Source organism: Argiope bruennichi, chromosome 5 (genome assembly GCF_947563725.1).
Source record: "Argiope bruennichi chromosome 5, qqArgBrue1.1, whole genome shotgun sequence".
Classification (NCBI taxonomy): domain Eukaryota; kingdom Metazoa; phylum Arthropoda; class Arachnida; order Araneae; family Araneidae; genus Argiope; species Argiope bruennichi.
The window spans coordinates 82,353,274-82,371,372 of record NC_079155.1 but is presented as its reverse complement, the minus strand read 5'-3'; the positions used below and the strand labels follow the sequence as shown (position 1 = coordinate 82,371,372).

The following is an 18,099-nucleotide window of genomic DNA, read 5'->3' as shown; positions in this document are numbered from 1 at the left end:
TTCTAAATAAAAATATTATTGAGTATTCAAAATATTTTTACAGCTTTATTAAGAAAAGAATACACATCAAGCAAGATTTTCAATCTGAAGTATTACTAATAGAATATCATTTTAATAAAATCAAAAAGTATTTGAATATGTTCAGTAATCACAGTATGTCAAATGAAGAGATTCTATGAAATAATTAGCTACAGAAATGTAAGCATTCAATTATTTATATTAATTCATAAATAGTAATGTGTCAGGATACAGATGAGAAGAATGTCATTTTCCTTTTTAAAGCATACGATTTTTACAGATAGTGAAAAAATTATTCCCTTTAAAGGGGTAGGGAAATTTTTTGGGAACATAAAAGCTTGATATTCCTTGAAAAAACATCACTGTTTGGAATATGCTAATACATATATCAGTTTCTCAAATTAAAGAAAGTTGGAAATATATAAATTGAAATTTAACATATGAAGCTGATAGTATAGTAAGATAAAATATGGAAATTGTTAAACCATAACATTCCAGCTTAAATAATTCAAATTTTATTGGATGTTCATAATTTATGAAGTTTTAGTTCTTAGAAAATCTATGAAAACAACAACAACAACAACAACAACGAAACTATTGAACCATGAAAACTATTGAACCATGTAAAAGTTTATGATACAATTTAGAAAATCATCTAAGAAATTATATAAAATAATTCTACAACAAATATATAAAATAATTCTTTTAAAAATGAAAATTGCAATAGGTATTAAGTACTTCCGTTTTACAAAGGTTAATTATATAAAAAAAAAAAATCTTATGCACTGGTATAATAATTCCAAATTATCAGTCATGAAAATAGTCTTCGAATTTTTTAAATCTTAACTTAGCATAAAAACTTTTTCTTTAGTTAGAAAATATAAAATTATTATTTTAATTGTAACTGTTAATTCCATTTCTAATTCAGTAAATAAGCTTGATGCAAGTTTATAAAAGTGATTTATAGAGAAAGGAGAACCACATAATAAATCAACTAATGATGCTCATCATACCTTCATATTAGAATCCTCTATTTTCTGTATAGTTTCATGAGGATTAAAAACTCCAGTTATAAATTTCAACAACTGTGAGAAATCAAATGGGCAAGTACCTTCAGTGAACAATTCAGCTAAAGAACACCTACATAAATAAAAATAAACAATTAAACACAAGATATATGAACAAATTATCTAAAAGTCTGTCAGCTGAAAAATATTAAAGTTTAATCTAGTTACATGATTTCTACAGAAACAAAAATAAGTGTTTTTTTCTGATAGATCAACAGGTATAGCAAAAAAGAACTATGTTAAAATTTTAGTATCATGATGCTCTATATACTTGATTTAAATTTAGACAATACATTTTATATTTAAACTTTAAAAATCCCAACAGCCTTCTCTCAATCAGGGGTGTTTGTGGGACCCCAAAAAATCCCCGGAAACTTTTACGGACTTACTACCGACATTTTGCAGTTTCGAGAAGGGGGGGGGAGAGAAATGAAAAATTACGATTATTAAGTATTGAATGACCTAATTATAAAAGTTCAATGAATTACTTTTTTTGCAAAATTAAGACCTTTGAACCCAGGTCACGTGATCGCACATCTGGTCGAACGAAGTCTCTCCCTTTTTTTTCTGCCGCGCCTACTTGCCGAAAAGAATCCAGAAGAGAATGTCCGAGAACCGGGGGGATTGAGTCATAACTCGCAATAAGGAAAGAACAAAAAAGAAGTTTTTTCCCCCCCTTTCACGCATTATCACTGCCTTTGGAGAAAGAAAGGAAAAATTTTCACCACACACACTGACCTTGCGCTTTCTGCTTTCAAAGCAAACAAAATTACCCAGATCAAAATAAATAATTCATTATTATTCCTACTTCCTTTTGAACGACGATCCCCGGAATTTCCGGGTATCGAAGTTCAAAATCCCCGGAATTCCGGGGTTTCCCCGGAGCACAAACACCCCTGCTCAATGTTTCCAACAATTAGAAAGCAAAAGAAAATACACTTATTTCTTACTCATAAATTTTAATTTCAAAGTAACAAAACTAGAATACTTAAAAATTTTTCCTCAAAGATACTAATGTAAGGAAAAAAAAAAAAAAAAAAAAAAAAAAATATGTTTTAAAGCATCATCTTTGAATGATGGTTATTCTATCAACATAAAGATTGATCTTCTAAAATCGCTATTTTAAAAAGATTACTCATTTTTACTTTTGTCCCCTTCAATTTATATATAATGACAGAGATAGAATAACACAGCTACTCCCCTTCCCTTCAATTTTACCATCATGTACCAGATTTTTAACAAATGCTAATCAAATCTATTAATAAAATTAATGTATATGTTCAATGCAAAAATGCTAAGAAAAGAATCGCTGATATTAATGCCAACTCAAACAATTAAATAAAAATTATCCTTAAGAATAAATTAAAATTAGAACTGTAAATAATAGTTATAATAATAATAAAAACAGAAAATTTGCGGCATATAATTTTAAACTTACCCAAGTGAAAATATGTCCATAGCATAAGTTAAATCTCCAGTTTTAATCTCATCAGAATGAATTATTAAAGAAGGAGAAGATGGAGCAATTGAGCCACTGGATGAAGAAGAAATGGTTGTTGTACCAGCAGATTTCTCTCTTTCAGCACTCATAACTTTGTTGAATCTTTCAGGTGCAATATAGCAAGTTCTTCTCCGTGAAGTGTCAAAAAAGTATGAATACTCTGCTGGGTTGTCCTGCAAAAACAAAACATTTATTACAAAAGAATATTTTGAACCAACTAATTAAAGAAAGAGAACCAAAAGAAAAAATTCCAATGTTTTGTACATTTTTTAAAAATTATTACTATTGTGCATTAAAATGCCAGATTAAATTATCAGAAGTAACCAATTGAGAAAGCAAGTAATGCAATAATTTAAAAAAAAAAAAGTATCATTTTTAGCTTTTAATACAATATTATACTTAAATATCAAATTAAATTATTTAAAAACAAAATTGATAAATTTTTTTAATTTTTATGATGATACAGAGTATGTACTATGTTGTTTACATAATCATCAATTATTTAAAAAAATAAATAATCCTAAAGCAATATCGTCTTAATGAATGACTTAAAATTTCATTAAAGTTTTGTACAAATTTATGTTATGTGCAACCATACAGATGCATTATCCTAACATTTCCGACATATTTCTAAAATTAAAAACTGAATCTGACTCTATAGTTTGTAAATGATTGAGAGAGAGAGAGGAGAAAAGAGAGAGAGAGAGAGAGGAGAAAAAAGAGAGAGAGAGAGAGAGGAGAAAAGAGAGAGAGAGAAAGTATTAAAAAACAAAAGGGGCCTTTTCTATCCTAATTAAGATTGATGTCATTGAATGATGATGTTAGCATTTGAATGTCAGATTATTTAAAAACCAGGAGCAGAAATTTTTATACAAACAAACTGTATAAATAAAAATATACCTTATTCAAACAACTTGCATGAATTTACACATTAAAACCATATAAGCAATGCGAGAATAAAATAACAACTTTTGATGTTAAATATTTTAAACAAAACACAAATCTTGTGAATTTCAAAAATTGCATTATAATTTGATGAAATGACAGGCTGTAAATAAGTATTATTCATAAAAATAGATGGAATAGAAAAATAGAAAGGACATTACAACAAGAATAGCTACTTACCACAAATAAATGTGTAGGCTTATAACTAGCAAAATCTGTAAGTAGAACCCAGTTCCAGCTGGTGATCATTATATTTTCAAGTTTAATATCACCATGATATACCTGAAAAATATTGGTTCAAAACAGAATACTAAATAGAAAAAAAAAAAAAAAAAAATGAAAGGAAATAATGCAAAACCCTTTCATGAAATGTTTTTTTCACTAAAAGCCATAAAATTTAAAAAACAATATAATTTTAGAAAAATTGTCAATAATTTTTTAAGCTGAAATTTATCAGTGTATAAATTTTTCATATGGAAAAAAAAAAAAAAAAAAACAGTAACACTGTATAACACAAATACAAGATAAAAAATAATGCAAGCATTGAAAGTTTTATTACAAACAGCAGTATTTATTTCAGTTTCATTAAAATATATACAAATAAGTAACTCAAAGTAATTAACATATTTTGATTCAAATTAATAAAATGATAAAACAAATAAATTACCCCAAGTTCATGACATTGACTCAAACATTGTAGAAGTTGAAAAGCTAACCAGCGCTTTTCAATGCTATTAAGGAAAGGACGAGTACTTATTCTATCATATAAATTGTCCTTAACATATTGCCTAACTAGAATTCCAGCCCTCTCTGATAACTGAAAAAAATATTCACAGATTAAATTAAACATATGAAGGTTTATTTGAAAATTAATTTTAAAAATTCCAGAAATAAAACATACCAGAAGTCTTTGGAATGCAACTGTGTTGGGAACATTTTTTAGTAACAACTTCATTTCTGTTAAAAAAAAAAAAAAGAAAAAAAATTACAATCAGAAATTTACAAAAATAATAATAATAATAATAATTTCTTTCCTAATAATAATATAATAATTAAAGTATAATTTCATCCACTTAAAGTGAGGTAAATATCTATACACATATAAAAAAATTTTACCTTCTAATTGAACTTTATATGGTTTTAAAGGATAGGATGGGTCTCTTACAGCAAACACCTTCACTACTACCAAACCTTCTCTATAATATAAGAGGTTACATTTACAATAAATTAATGCAACAAAATATAAAACATTAAAAAGACTTAGAAAATAAATTTAAAATCTAAAATCTGAAAAAAAAAAATTTAATTTAATACAAAATTTCAAGTTAACAAACTATAAAATGTATTATTTTATATCTGAGTGTCTCAAACAGGTAAAGAATTTGTAGCAAGTTGTCATTTTCGACTATAAGAAATCAGGATTTAGTTTTAAATATAACACAGCTGCTTATATTTAAAATAGAATCAGGAATTTTTTCTATAACTGAGATTACATCTGTTTATTTATATTGAAATTAAACACAATCTTTATACAGTATAAACTTGAGCAAGCAATTACATTAGATCAAATTTAATTCTGTCAAAATACGCAAAAAAAAATATATTTATAATCCTATTTGTGAGGGAAACAGATTTGTGATATTATTTTATACATTTAAAGATATGTAATGTTTTTGAATTGGGCATCCAAGGAAACTGAGGAGAAAGGTTTTGATGACCCATGTTTATTTACATATGAAAAAATTAATCTGAAAGTCTTAGTCTTATGAAAGCTCTCTGAAAATATCAATTTTACAAATTTAATTACATATTAGTAACAGACAAAATCATATTTGTTAATTAGATAGTAAGATTACTGCGGAGAATAAGAGTTCAAGATTCCTATATTTTTATGAGATTGTGGATCATAGTTAGCAGTAGAAACTATGAATAACTCTCACCTTTCTTTAATAGTTGCAAATAAAGAAAAAAAAAATGAAGAAACAATAATTGTAAATGTTTAATTATTTATCATATAGGTGAAAATTATCAATACAATCATCATCAATTAAAATTATCAATACAATATCATAGAAAATTAACAATACAATCGCTATTTATAATGAATTAGAATATGTGTGTCTGCGAAGGTGAAGTACAGAACATTAGCCAGAGCTATCAAATTTGAAACATATATAAATTTAAAGGGTGAAAATGTTCATAACAGAACAATTTTTTAGAAATTTTAAATTAAAAAAAACCAAGCAATATTTTTTTTTTGTGTGTGTGTGTGCATGTGCGTGTGATTTCCAAAAATATTTCTACAGAAAAATGATTTTTATAATCATTTATGAGGGAAACAGATTTGTGACATTTTTTTTATAAATTAGATGTGTATGTTTCTGATTCGGGCACCCAAGGAAGGAAGTTCAAAAAATTATAATTTCAATGCCACCAATTTAGTTTTTATAAAATTGTTATCTAGATTTATTAACTTAAAAACATATTTTTATTTCACAATATTATTTTCATTATTATGAATGAAATCAAAATTATTTTCATTATTGCTATTAATATTTCTTTATGGATTTTTTTCTTACGTGCTGAAAATCAAGCTATGAAGATTTGTTTTATTTTTCCATATTGCATACAATTTTGTTTAAAGCATACTTTGAATAAAATTTTTGAATACTGTGAAAATTATAGCTAATGCTTAGTTTCAAAAGAAGCAATAATAAATTTAACCCTTCTTTGCAGGATGATGAAAATTTGTATTATAACATTTAGCGAGCAAAAAATTGTACTAAAAATTGGTTGTTGCTGGCAACTTTTTTCATGACTATTGCAAAATTAGGAGCGTAGCTGGCAAAAAATCAAATGCCACGATCATTACAGAGGGTTTGAACTTATCATTCTGCTATTCATTGTGGTTAGAAGAAACGTGTAATTTCTTAAATATTTTTTTATAACTGAGATTTTTTCTACTAAATAGAAGCGATAATGAGTGGAAAAAAGGTTTGCTTTTTATGTTTCTGTTATTTTCTAAGCAATTTATATTGAATACCCCAATAACCTTCCCCAAAACCATGTGACAAAAATTTACATCACTATGCAGTTATTTCATTTCGAATGTATGACAAAAATGTTTTTTACTTTATGTTTATTTTATGTTATTTTTGTAGAGAAATTTAGAAGAGAGCAACATTGAAGATTGACCAAAAGTGGGTGTTAACTATAGTGCAAATACCCTAAATGCAAAGGGTATTCCCCCATCTCATGCAGTTCATGTGGAATTAATTTGTGTCTAAATAAGAATAATTATTGTTTTTTTTAATTATCATCAAAAATAAAAATAGTACAAAGATATAATATTTTTTTTTTATTTATTTTGTTCTGAGCTTAACATGTTAATTTGCATGATGATGGATATTTCCATCATACCAGTTTTTTAATTATTTCATATTATATATTTGTACAAGGATTTTTTAAACATTTTTCCTCTAATCTACAGCATGAATTATACAATTATACCACCCTGATTTATTTCATTAAAAAAGAAATCATGCAAAGAAGGGTTTAAAAAAATCATGTATTTTTAAACATTTCTGTATTATTGCTTTTGCCATTTAATTTTTTTAAAAAATTATACATTAGTTTTTTTTCTACTTCATGAAGTAATTCAACTTCAACTAATCTAATAACATGCAATACAAGTTACTTCTCTTTCAAAATTTAACTTCAAATCTTATGGGAAGTGACAGAAAATTAGGAAGCATGTAGCATAATTGCACAAAGCTCTAAAATAGTAAAAATTACATGCTTTAAAATTTAAAAATACTTGAATGAGGAAGCCATTAAGTTCCTACAAAATATTTAGTTGAAATTTTATTTAAATAATGTCTGGTGAGTCATCTGGTTACTAAAGGTGATTGGTCCAAAATAAATTCTATAATATGTAAAATTACAATTATGCATTAATACTTCGGAATTAGTAGTGTGCATGTGTCAAAGATTAAGCAAAGAATAACTTTAAAGACATCAAGACATTTTTATTACAAATAGATATCTGGATGAATAACTATATCTGTAAAATATAATATAGATGAAATGTATAAAAGAAGTATTTTAATTAAAGAAAAAAAAAAAAAGCCTTCCTACCTATGTTTTGCTCTAGCAACTTTGAGAAAACGAGTACTTCCCAAGCTAAACAATAAAAAGAACATTATAGTCTAAAGATGTTGAATTGTAATAGGAAATTGAACAAATTTCCTGAATGTAAAATTATTTTAAATTCAGAATACAAAATAGAATTAAAAATATGCATCATAACAAATATTTTTAATTTATACAAATTATTTATTATTATAAATAATTTTAACACAAACACATTTCTTACTTTGAATCAAAAGTACAATCAGGGAGTTCTGTTAGATAGTACTCCACAGGATAAATTTGAGATGGAGCAATGGATGTCAAATTGCCCATGATTAAATTTTTCAAGATGACAGCATCTAAAAAATAATAATAGTTCCAATAAAGTTTAAAACTTATACTAAACCACATCAATAGTTTAAAATATTCATAATTTTACAGTTAACAGAATAGATATTTAAGTATCTTACAATATATGTTTTTGAACTGTAGGGGATTTGCGACCATAAATAGAGCACTTTATAATGCCTCTTATTCAATAAATTGGTTAATTTCGTCAAATAGTTCAAGACACTTTGAACTTCATCAACATGTTACAAAGATTTATTTTAAATTAATTTCTTATTTTGTTAATTTTATCAGGATATTTTACAGTATTTCAATAATATGGTGGTTCTCAGTTTCACTAGTGATTTTCAGATTAGACCAAGATCTATTATGCATAATAGAACCCCCAAGCAACATATTTTCATTACTCAGTGAAAAAATCTGGGGGTTATTGTAAGATACAAGTACCTATTTTATTTATTTGTTTGTTAAGACTCATGACCATGTATTGTTTATCGACTGTGTGAGAACTGCAAATTGTAACAGTAAATTTTTTAAAAATTTTTTTTCAACAATCATAGAATTTATGTTCATTTGCAAATTGACATCTAATTTCTGATAAAAGGCAAAGATTTAACAATGAGGAATTGTTTAAATTTAAATTTGTCACCCAGAATTAGAAAAATTTTGAAAATGTGGTTGTGAAATAATTTCCACGCATAAAGTACTGATCTTCCCAAGCAGTTAATACTACTTTATGAAAGAAACTATTCTTTGTTATCATCCAACATTGTCAACAATTATCTTAAGTCATTTCTGAAAATAAATATTAATGTCCTTCAAACTACAGCAAATTACATAATCTGAAATTGGATTCTTATACTTAGAGCTACCTAATAAATGTTTGAAGATGACACTGTACATCAGAGATTAATCAGATATTTAATTAATTAAAATTAGCATATATCAAAAAAATTTTAACTAGAGATTTTAATTTGGTATTGTAATTCACTAGCTTGCTTTATTATAGCTTAGCTTAGTTTATTATAATATAGCTTACTTTATTATATTAGCTTTATGAGATATTACTGAGATAATAAACCCTATTTAATAACCTATATACAACACAGATGATGAATGATTCTGTTTTTATATTTTATTTCAGCTTTCATGCTGCCAGGTTTTCACAGTTTCTTGTTTTAACCTTTAAGCTTCGGGAACTAAAACTCAGAAAAGTTACTTTGAATACAGGCATTCAGTGAGAAAAGCTAGAAAATGCTTTCCCCTTCTTTTAAAGGTGATTGTTGGAAATAGTCTTTCCGATTTCGACCACCTGTAGTGATAATTGGTCATCTGTCCTCTCCGTCGTAACCAGGTTGCTTTTTGCGGTTTTACCATGTCTGAACCCTAGAAAAAGCTTTTTATCATAGTTTTATTCCCCCCCCCCTGAAACATTAGTTTACTAATTCTGTAGGAGAAAATATTGAATTAAATATTATGACATTAAATAAATTGTAAATAGAAATAACTTCTGTATTTTTATTTAGCACATTAAAAAAATATTATCAATTTTTCAATCATATTTGTAATTAAATAAATTTCTCAAGCTTTACTGAAGTTGTAAATTTAATTCTTATAAAGCATGAACACATCATTGTGAATTTTATTTTGTTATTCTTCTAATTCATCAATTTTGATTAAATGTGACAATTTATATATCGTGCATAAAGATTCTAATTGTTTATATTTCCTTTTTAAAAATATTCCCATTTCTTTATGCATAACACAGATAACAATCATCTGCTGTTTTGTAGATTAAAATATCTTTGAATGTTTTAGTTTTAATATATTGCGCTTGCAGAAATCGAATATAATTTTTATTCCTAATGTAGTTCGAACAGTTTTTAATATAATTACTAGTAATATTTTCTTATTCTATTGTCAATTCTTGCAATTTATAGTGATTTTTTTTTATTGCTGAGAATTTCAATTACTTATTGCAGTGTAGTATTTTTGAAAACCATGCTCAATTTTGCAGACAATAAATACCTGAATATAACAAAAAAATATTTTTCTGCAGACAAATTTAATAATATGTAAGTAATCATCAGATTTAAGACAATTTTTAAAAAGTAAGATTAGATATGGTTTACTTAGAATTCAATACATAAGATTACACTGCGATAATATTATGCTGAAAAGTAAATAACAAAAAACTTTTTTTAAAAAACTTAAAACAATATATTTGGCATTCTAAATGATCAGCATTTGTTATTAAATACAAGTTCCATTAGCAGCTGATTTAGATTATCTTTCAGAAATGCTTAAAATTAAATCGAGAATTCCTGACTTTTTTATGCAGCTACTTTATTTTATTCCAATACAAATATTTCTGGAATAATTTAAGTGTCTAGTAACTTCTCAGTGGATTGAAATGAAGATATAATATTTAAGGTTAATATTTCTCTTCTGATATAGAAAAACTACTATTTTTTATTTTTGATAGATTTTAACATCCTTCAATATTTTATAATTTTTAATGGATGATTAATTGTAAATTATTAAATCAATCGATTTCATAAATTATGAAAAATAATGGTGAAACCGACAGCTTCCTTAAAAATCTAAACCAAAATGTATTTTTAGCAGGAATATATCCAGATCAAGTATTAGAATTTGAAGCTGAAAAAATTTTTTTGGTCCGTTTAATACTATATTAGACTAATACATTAGTGACTGGGCTGTATATATGTCCAAGACTCCAGCAGGGACGGAGGGGGGGGGGGTTTAAGCATGGAGAAAATACAAGAATTGTTTCGTCACTTTTCAATGAAAATATAATGGCAGAGTGAAAAAAACTAGAGGTTCCATTTAGTTTTTCTGCATCAATTGTGACGAATGGGAGTAAAGAAGTAACAATTTATCAACGGTGCCGATAACCTTCATAATAGCATTCCACCAGAAATGAAACTTCAAGTAATTCTTCTTGTTCAAATGATTAGTAAATTTTTGGTTCAAATATTTAAAAATAGATGATCCCAACTATAACCATATATCATTATAAAATTACAAAATTATATTAAAATATTCTGGCACAGCAATTGTACCGAGCCGTAAGGAAAGGTTAAAAAATCTGGTACAACAGTTGTACTGGCCGCAAGCTAGAAGTTAAATCAAATTTTAGATGAGATGAAGTGAACAAAACAGATATAGGAGATTCTAAAGTAGTATAAATTAGATTATCACAATCTGAAATTAAAAAAAAAAAAAAACTTAGTTGAAGAAAACATAGATCAAGCTCAAAAGAGATTTAAATAAAATTAAAAAAAAAACAAAAAACAGTATTCTTAGCAAATAAGCTGATAGTAAATGCAGTTAGTAATGGAATATATTACATATATATATACTACTACCTATATATTTGTTTGTGCAGTTTATGGTTAACTACACTGTACAAATTTTGAATTATTCACCAGTAAATATACAAATTTTTATAAATGTTAGAAATGAAAAAATATTTAGAAAATTAATTTGGAATTTGATTATTATTTAAAACAATTATCCATCTCAAAAGTAAATTATTTTATTAAAACTTTGTAGACAGAACATTGTGGGTCTAATCTCAAGACAAAAATACTTCGAGAGAATGATATTTATCTTAATTGGATAAATATCATGGATCTGTAAGCTCTACATTAAAAAAATATAGAAAATTTTGTTTGCAAAGTGTTTTTGCAGAGCATTACTTTATTCAAATTAAAAGAGTTAAAGTTGTAAACAGCAAAAACATACATCATTGAATAGTACAGTAATAAAAGTTACAATATCCCCTGATTAAGGGATGTGTGATATTAGTGATTAAGAAGTGAAAATGAATCATTTAAATTTTATTAAATTCTTAAGTCAGTATACAGAATGTTAATAAGTTTCTGATAAATCTCATGGGATAAAAATACTAATTTCATAAAGATGAGGGGGGGGGAGGATGAAATTAATAAAGTAAGGTGTGATGAAATGTGAAATTTATGAAACAACTAATTTTCATAAACTTTCATTTCTCAAAAAACTAAAATTTAACTTTATTTTATTTCTGTGAATATCACATATATACACAGAAAATAAAATGAAAAAGTGTCAGCAGAAAGGAAAATCAATTCAGAATTCACTAGTTATTGAATCAAATGTCATATATATAATTTTTTCTAAATTAATAGAATGGTTTTAATACAATAGTTACACAAAATAAATGACAAACATGAAAAAGGCGTTCAATTTTTCTTTATTAATGCTCTGTTGTTATTAATTAAAATTTCAAATAAATTATTAATAAAATTTAAAGCTGGAAAATTGCGTCTATATAGAAAGAAAAAATATCAGATGTTTAACAATTGAGAACTGGATTAATAAGTTGACTAAAAAAAGCGGTATATAATCAGTTTCAAGACAACGAATTACATAAGGAGATTTAAGGCATTAGTATCGAAGCATTCATTACACTAGGTAAATAAAAATCGAATGGGCATGAAAATACTCACAATAAAAACAAAATCAGAAAACCTTAAAAAAATTATTAGTATTTGTCAAAACAGAAATATGATTGAAAAAATTATCAGCTTTTGGTTTTTACTCGAACTTTTATTACTATTCTATTTAACTTATTTTTAATTAATAAATACAAACTGCGAAATTCACAATCAAAAGACCCATCACAAAACAAAACCCTACGAATAATTTGTAATTTTATAAACATTATAGTTTCACATCAGTTCCTTTCAGCGAAAGTCATGACAGAAAAATTCGTTAATTCTAATTTTGCTTGTTAGTTTACGAATACAAAAAAGTGAAAAATTAAAAATATATATCCCTGGACAAGATCTAAATATAAAGTAATATAACAGAATATATATCTGCAATTATTTTTCTAGCTGAATGATTAGCATACTGAATTCCCAAGAACAAGTGTCCTAACAAAATACCCCAGCTTCCAACATTGTACAATATTAGTGTTCACATTGGCCATAGGTTGGGGATGAGAAATATTCCCCTAATTATTCTTTTTCTTAGTATCAAAGGGAATAAATACAAATGAACTGACATAGAGATTTGATTCAATCATCGATACGAAATTCATAATTTTACAGTTTTAGCTATCGAACTAGAAATTCAGTGGATAATTGGATTCGATAAGACAGTTCCAATCCAGTTGTCCTCCAGAACGGGATTCTATATTCAAAAGAAATCCTCCCAAGCAGCTCCATTTCTAATTATTTGAAGGGAATTGGTGAATTCGAAAATAAGATGAAAAGTAAAGGGTTATCTTTTGCTTCAAATCTCAGAATAGCTTTATTACAGAATTTATTGGATTTATAATTATTTAAAATTTTATATAACTATAATTGAAATTATTCAAAACCGCAAAGGTCGTATTTAAAGTTTAGTATCAATGCTGGATTTCTTTGATTTTTGATACTGTGACCAAAAGTTGAGGCTCCACCTTTTGAAGGTATGAAGAAGCAAAGTGTAAAGTTTGAAAAAAATAATAAATAAATTTAAAAAAAAGACAAATTTTTACCTTATTATTTGCAACAGAAAACTTTGTGCAAATTTAATACGGTATTTTAAAAATAAAAAAATGATTGAATAAACAAAATTTAAAAATGGTAACAATAAAACTATTTGATATGAAAATATCATAGACTTAAGAATTTCCGATTATCAATTAGTAATTTTTTTTGATGATATTGCGATTCTTACAAATCACAAAGTACCGTTTGAACGTTCCAAAATTATAACTCTCTGTTACAGAATAGTAGTTTCATCGAATGGAAATTTAAATAAATCGAATATGTCTCTTGTTTAGTGAACAACATACAATGACTCATCTACATTCTATCTAAAGTTCAGATATATCTTTATCCTTTGTAAATGAGTGCATATTTCTAGAGCCGTTTCGAAATGCAAAATAATCGTTTGATTATCATATCAAAAATATCCTTGGTGAAGTTTAATAACAAGAACATCAATGGGGGGGGGGGGAATTTTAGTGCAAAAATTATTCATTTTGATGAGACATCCATTTGCTTAATTTGAATAATCTTTTTGTCTTTTGATAGTAAATGAGTCATATTAAAATAAAAATTTCACCACCGCTCCATTTCTTCTCCTTTGAGCTAGATTACCAAACTAGATATTAAATCCTGTGTTTTTTTGCTAAGGAAATCATTAAAAAAATCTGTTTAGTCTACAAATTTAAATGTCAACAAGTCTCGAAAAATCCTCTAAGCCCCTAAATATCGACAAGAATCCAAACCTTTTTTTTATATTTTGAAGTCCCAAGTTACTTCAAATTATAGTCTTTCAATAATGCAGTTTAACAGCTAGTTAAAAATTAATGTCGAACTATTTTCCTTCAGCGATATTAGTATTGCAAGAGTAAATGAAAAACTTTAACGATTTTAACTTCATTTTATAAGTAGTTATCAGTATAAAATACTGATCAAATACTGATACAGTAGTTAGTATCAGTATTAAAATATATTTAAAAGTTCACGTCTTTGAATAAATGAATAAAATTTTGAATCACTGCTATGCATAACCTTGAATTAGCAAGTAACATATTTATCATAAAACTAGTTTCGGATAATGCACTTAAGAAATGTTCCTGGATAGTAAAAATCTGTCACAGCTGTTTGTTCACTTTGCATTTTAAAGACTGTCTCAATTTTTCTTCAATTTGTAATGAACGTATTTTTTATTCAAAATAAAGTGATTTTGAGAACGTTTAAAATTGGTCCCATTCTTGGAAATTCTAATTGAGCTATAGTTTCAGATTTGAATCAAATTAGCTGCCATTTCTCTTGCTGATTTAATCCATGCAGATCTTTGAGCAAATCTCCATATTTTCCCCACATAAAGCGATAAAATTCATAAAACATATTCTAATAAAGATTTTCATTGGTGCAATGCCCGTCATCCTTTTGACGCATTGATAAGGACCGAGTTTCCACCAGAGGATGTTAACATATTCTTGCGGAGTATCTTAAATATAAAACATCATTATCAAGAATTTGGATTTTATAACGATATCAACTCTAGGATAATAAAAGTTCCGAGATTAGTTTTTAGTTTAGTTTAGTTTAGTTATATTAACGTCCCGTGTAAAGCAACACTAGGGTTATTTTGGGACAGACCTCGTAATTTTGAACCGTTGTCAGAAGACGAGTACGACATCTGAGCTGGCACCCTCCTCTCTACACCAGACCAGCGGGAGGACGTTTGTTCTGACGGATTTAACGTGCAACAGACCCCCTTACACGACGGTTCTTCTGTGGAATCGGGTCACGAACCTGAAACCCTACGGCTCACAAGCCGAGACTTTACCACCAGGCCACCGCGGCCTATAAAAGTTCTGAGATAAGGAATGTGATAATCAGACGATAACCAATAAGATGTACAGTCGAATCTCATTTAACAACCCTAATTCGTCGAAATTTTACTCGTAAGGCGAAACAATCGTTATGCGAAATATTTTCTAAAGAAATCCATGTAAAATAGGACAGGTGAGTTCCATTTCGAAAAAATACTCAGAATTTTTATAATAATGCAATTTATAATTTATAATTCATGCTTTTTTATAAGAAAATTGTCTAAAGACATTTATGTTTTGCTACACTTCAAAATTTGGTGAAAATGAGATATAGCATTATCATTAAATAAGTTTATAGCACTCATAGCTACTGCATAATCAGTATGATGCTTCTCACCATACGATGCAATAATTTCTCATTCTTTCAACATCTTTTTTATTTCACTGGAAGGTTACTGGGTCTATTATATTTTTCCTCACCTGACCAAATTTTCCCCGCAGCTTTATATTGTGACACAGAATTCAGCTTTGTAAATTCTTCGGTAGTTCTAGCTATGTTATTTCACCTCATTAATGTCATTGCCATCCACCTATAGTCCCATAAGTTTGTCCAGAGACAAAATCTCTTCGATTAAGGCTCCACATGCACTTGTTCAAACTCCTTTGAATCACGCTTGACTTTGCTAAACGGACAAAACTTCTTCCACAGAATGATATAGGTCAATTGAGCATGTGATGTCACGGCGACTTCTCGTCACCTCGTTCTACGAACATAGCTAGTTAAGTGCATCCATTTTTTGAATTCTATTTAGCTCCGTATATGAATCAGTCGTTATGTGAGGTACTCATTAATCGAGGGGTTTCACTGTATTAATTATTGATTGAGTGGATGGTACAATATTATCGGAGATTTTAGTCGGAAAAACATTAAAACTTAGGATGAAAAGTAGAATGTTGTCAATGCACCTCTGTCCAAACCTAGTTATATGTAAAATGGGAAATAAATATCTTGCAACTATACCCTTTCTAATACAAGTTATATATGTCTATTAAAAAGAAAATGATTTTGAAATAATTAAACTTTATCTTTTGAAAAAATGAATTTATTTGGATCATTTGAAAAGTAAATTTCCCCATAAGCCATGAAGAGAGATTTTGATATAATTGTCTCCAAATCAAATAATGTCTTAAAATGGGAATTAAGAAAAGAAATTAATTTACAATGGTTTGACAGATGGTATATGTCCAAAAACGGAAGTGTAAATTATGACTTTATTCCTAACTCAGAAATAAAAATAAGAAAATACCATCTACTCATAATCCAAATTAGATCAGGACATGGGAGATTCCTTGCATATTCCCAAAGATTTCGAAGAATGCAAGAAAATAAATGCATCTATGGAGGAATCGGTATAGTTTGCTATAATTTCAATAATGCATAGAAATCTCGAAACTACGAAAGAACCTGAAAGTTGAAAATTACAACTTCAGTACAGTATTAAAAGTACCAGAAAATTTTAAAACTTTAAAGGGCATGATGTTAAAAATTGTCAGTTTTTTTTTACCAATTGTTTGAAAGTTGGAAAGTGTTTGCCTTTCTTCTATTGTGGGATGCACATTTGGAGGAATACAAAGAATTTTGAGAAGGTCTTCTCAAAGTAATGACCTGTTGCTCGTAAAACAAGATAAATGAAGAGGAAGATCAGGAGGATGCTCAGAGATTGATTACCTGCGGCATAAGGTAAATTGCCTCGAAGAGTATGCCAATTCGGAGAATTTGGCAGTAATATGGATAGATTATATTAAACACAACAGTCGGACACAACAAGTCCTGTCGATACTGCCTCTTCCAGTGGTGGTGGAGTGGTCGGATGTACACAAGAAGAAGGCCATGAAGAGTCAGGAAACAAAATTACCTGGAAGCATTTTATTGAAAAAGGTGCACCACTCTTAACTATTTCTTGTAATAAGAATCACTGTATTTAAAACACACGTCATACCGTGAGGTCAATTTCTGTATACATTTCTGTGTATCGGTGAAATCTGTCAGATAAAATCGAAGCCAACGTGCGCCAGCCGCCTGCCTATCGTCTTCATTGAGGAAATGATGTCCGGATATGTTCCTTTTCCCGTGTTGGAACGGATGGTAAGAACAATACATGTTTGCTTTTTCTTTTTTCACGTTAACACTCGTCTTAATGCTACTTTGCATAGATAACAATTGCTGTAGCGGCTCTGTTGGGAGTGTTTCGTTATTTCATTTATAATCTCGATCATTATCTCAGGAACCACCAAAAGTTCAAACATCTAAGAAAGACCCTGTTCTTTTGTATTTTTTTTTTCAGTAGCAACAGTGTTGGGAAGCTATCACACCCTTACTTTGTTCTTAGATGGGGATTTCTTCGAAATTGATATATAGAAATTGGTCTTACGGCAAGACATATCCTTCATTTCGGTAGTTTTTGTATTGAAAAGTAACTTAATCTGTATAAAAAATATTTGCACATAATTATGTTTCGGAAAACTTACTTTTGGGTTGAATAGGAACTAAAACTGAAGTATAATATCTATTCGGGAAATATTCAAAGTTAGTTGCGCAATGTAACTCTGACATTCTATAAATTTATTTCATTAAGCTGTTATTCCATTAATTTGAGACAAAGCATCTAAAGAATTCAAACGTTTTTTTTGTGTGTGTGTTAGAAACTGAGAATATTTCATGATTTTATAACTTAATTCATTGT

General features: G+C 27.6%; 1 protein-coding gene across 1 annotated transcript in view; it reads right to left on the bottom strand.

Moving 5' to 3' along the window:
• LOC129968865 (phosphoinositide 3-kinase regulatory subunit 4-like) overlaps positions 1-12,731 on the bottom strand; it is a 36,913-nt gene extending 24,182 nt beyond the window's left edge. Inside the window, exons 1-9 of the mRNA XM_056083174.1 lie at positions 12,525-12,731; positions 7,907-8,021; positions 7,669-7,713; positions 4,648-4,727; positions 4,433-4,488; positions 4,199-4,348; positions 3,712-3,813; positions 2,524-2,759; positions 1,032-1,158 (exon numbers count right to left, since the gene is read on the bottom strand). Coding sequence (XP_055939149.1) covers positions 1,032-1,158; positions 2,524-2,759; positions 3,712-3,813; positions 4,199-4,348; positions 4,433-4,488; positions 4,648-4,727; positions 7,669-7,713; positions 7,907-7,995 — 885 coding nt within the window. The 5' untranslated portion in view covers positions 7,996-8,021; positions 12,525-12,731. The remainder of the gene's footprint in view (positions 1-1,031; positions 1,159-2,523; positions 2,760-3,711; positions 3,814-4,198; positions 4,349-4,432; positions 4,489-4,647; positions 4,728-7,668; positions 7,714-7,906; positions 8,022-12,524) is intronic.
• Positions 12,732-18,099: the final 5,368 nt, after the last annotated feature.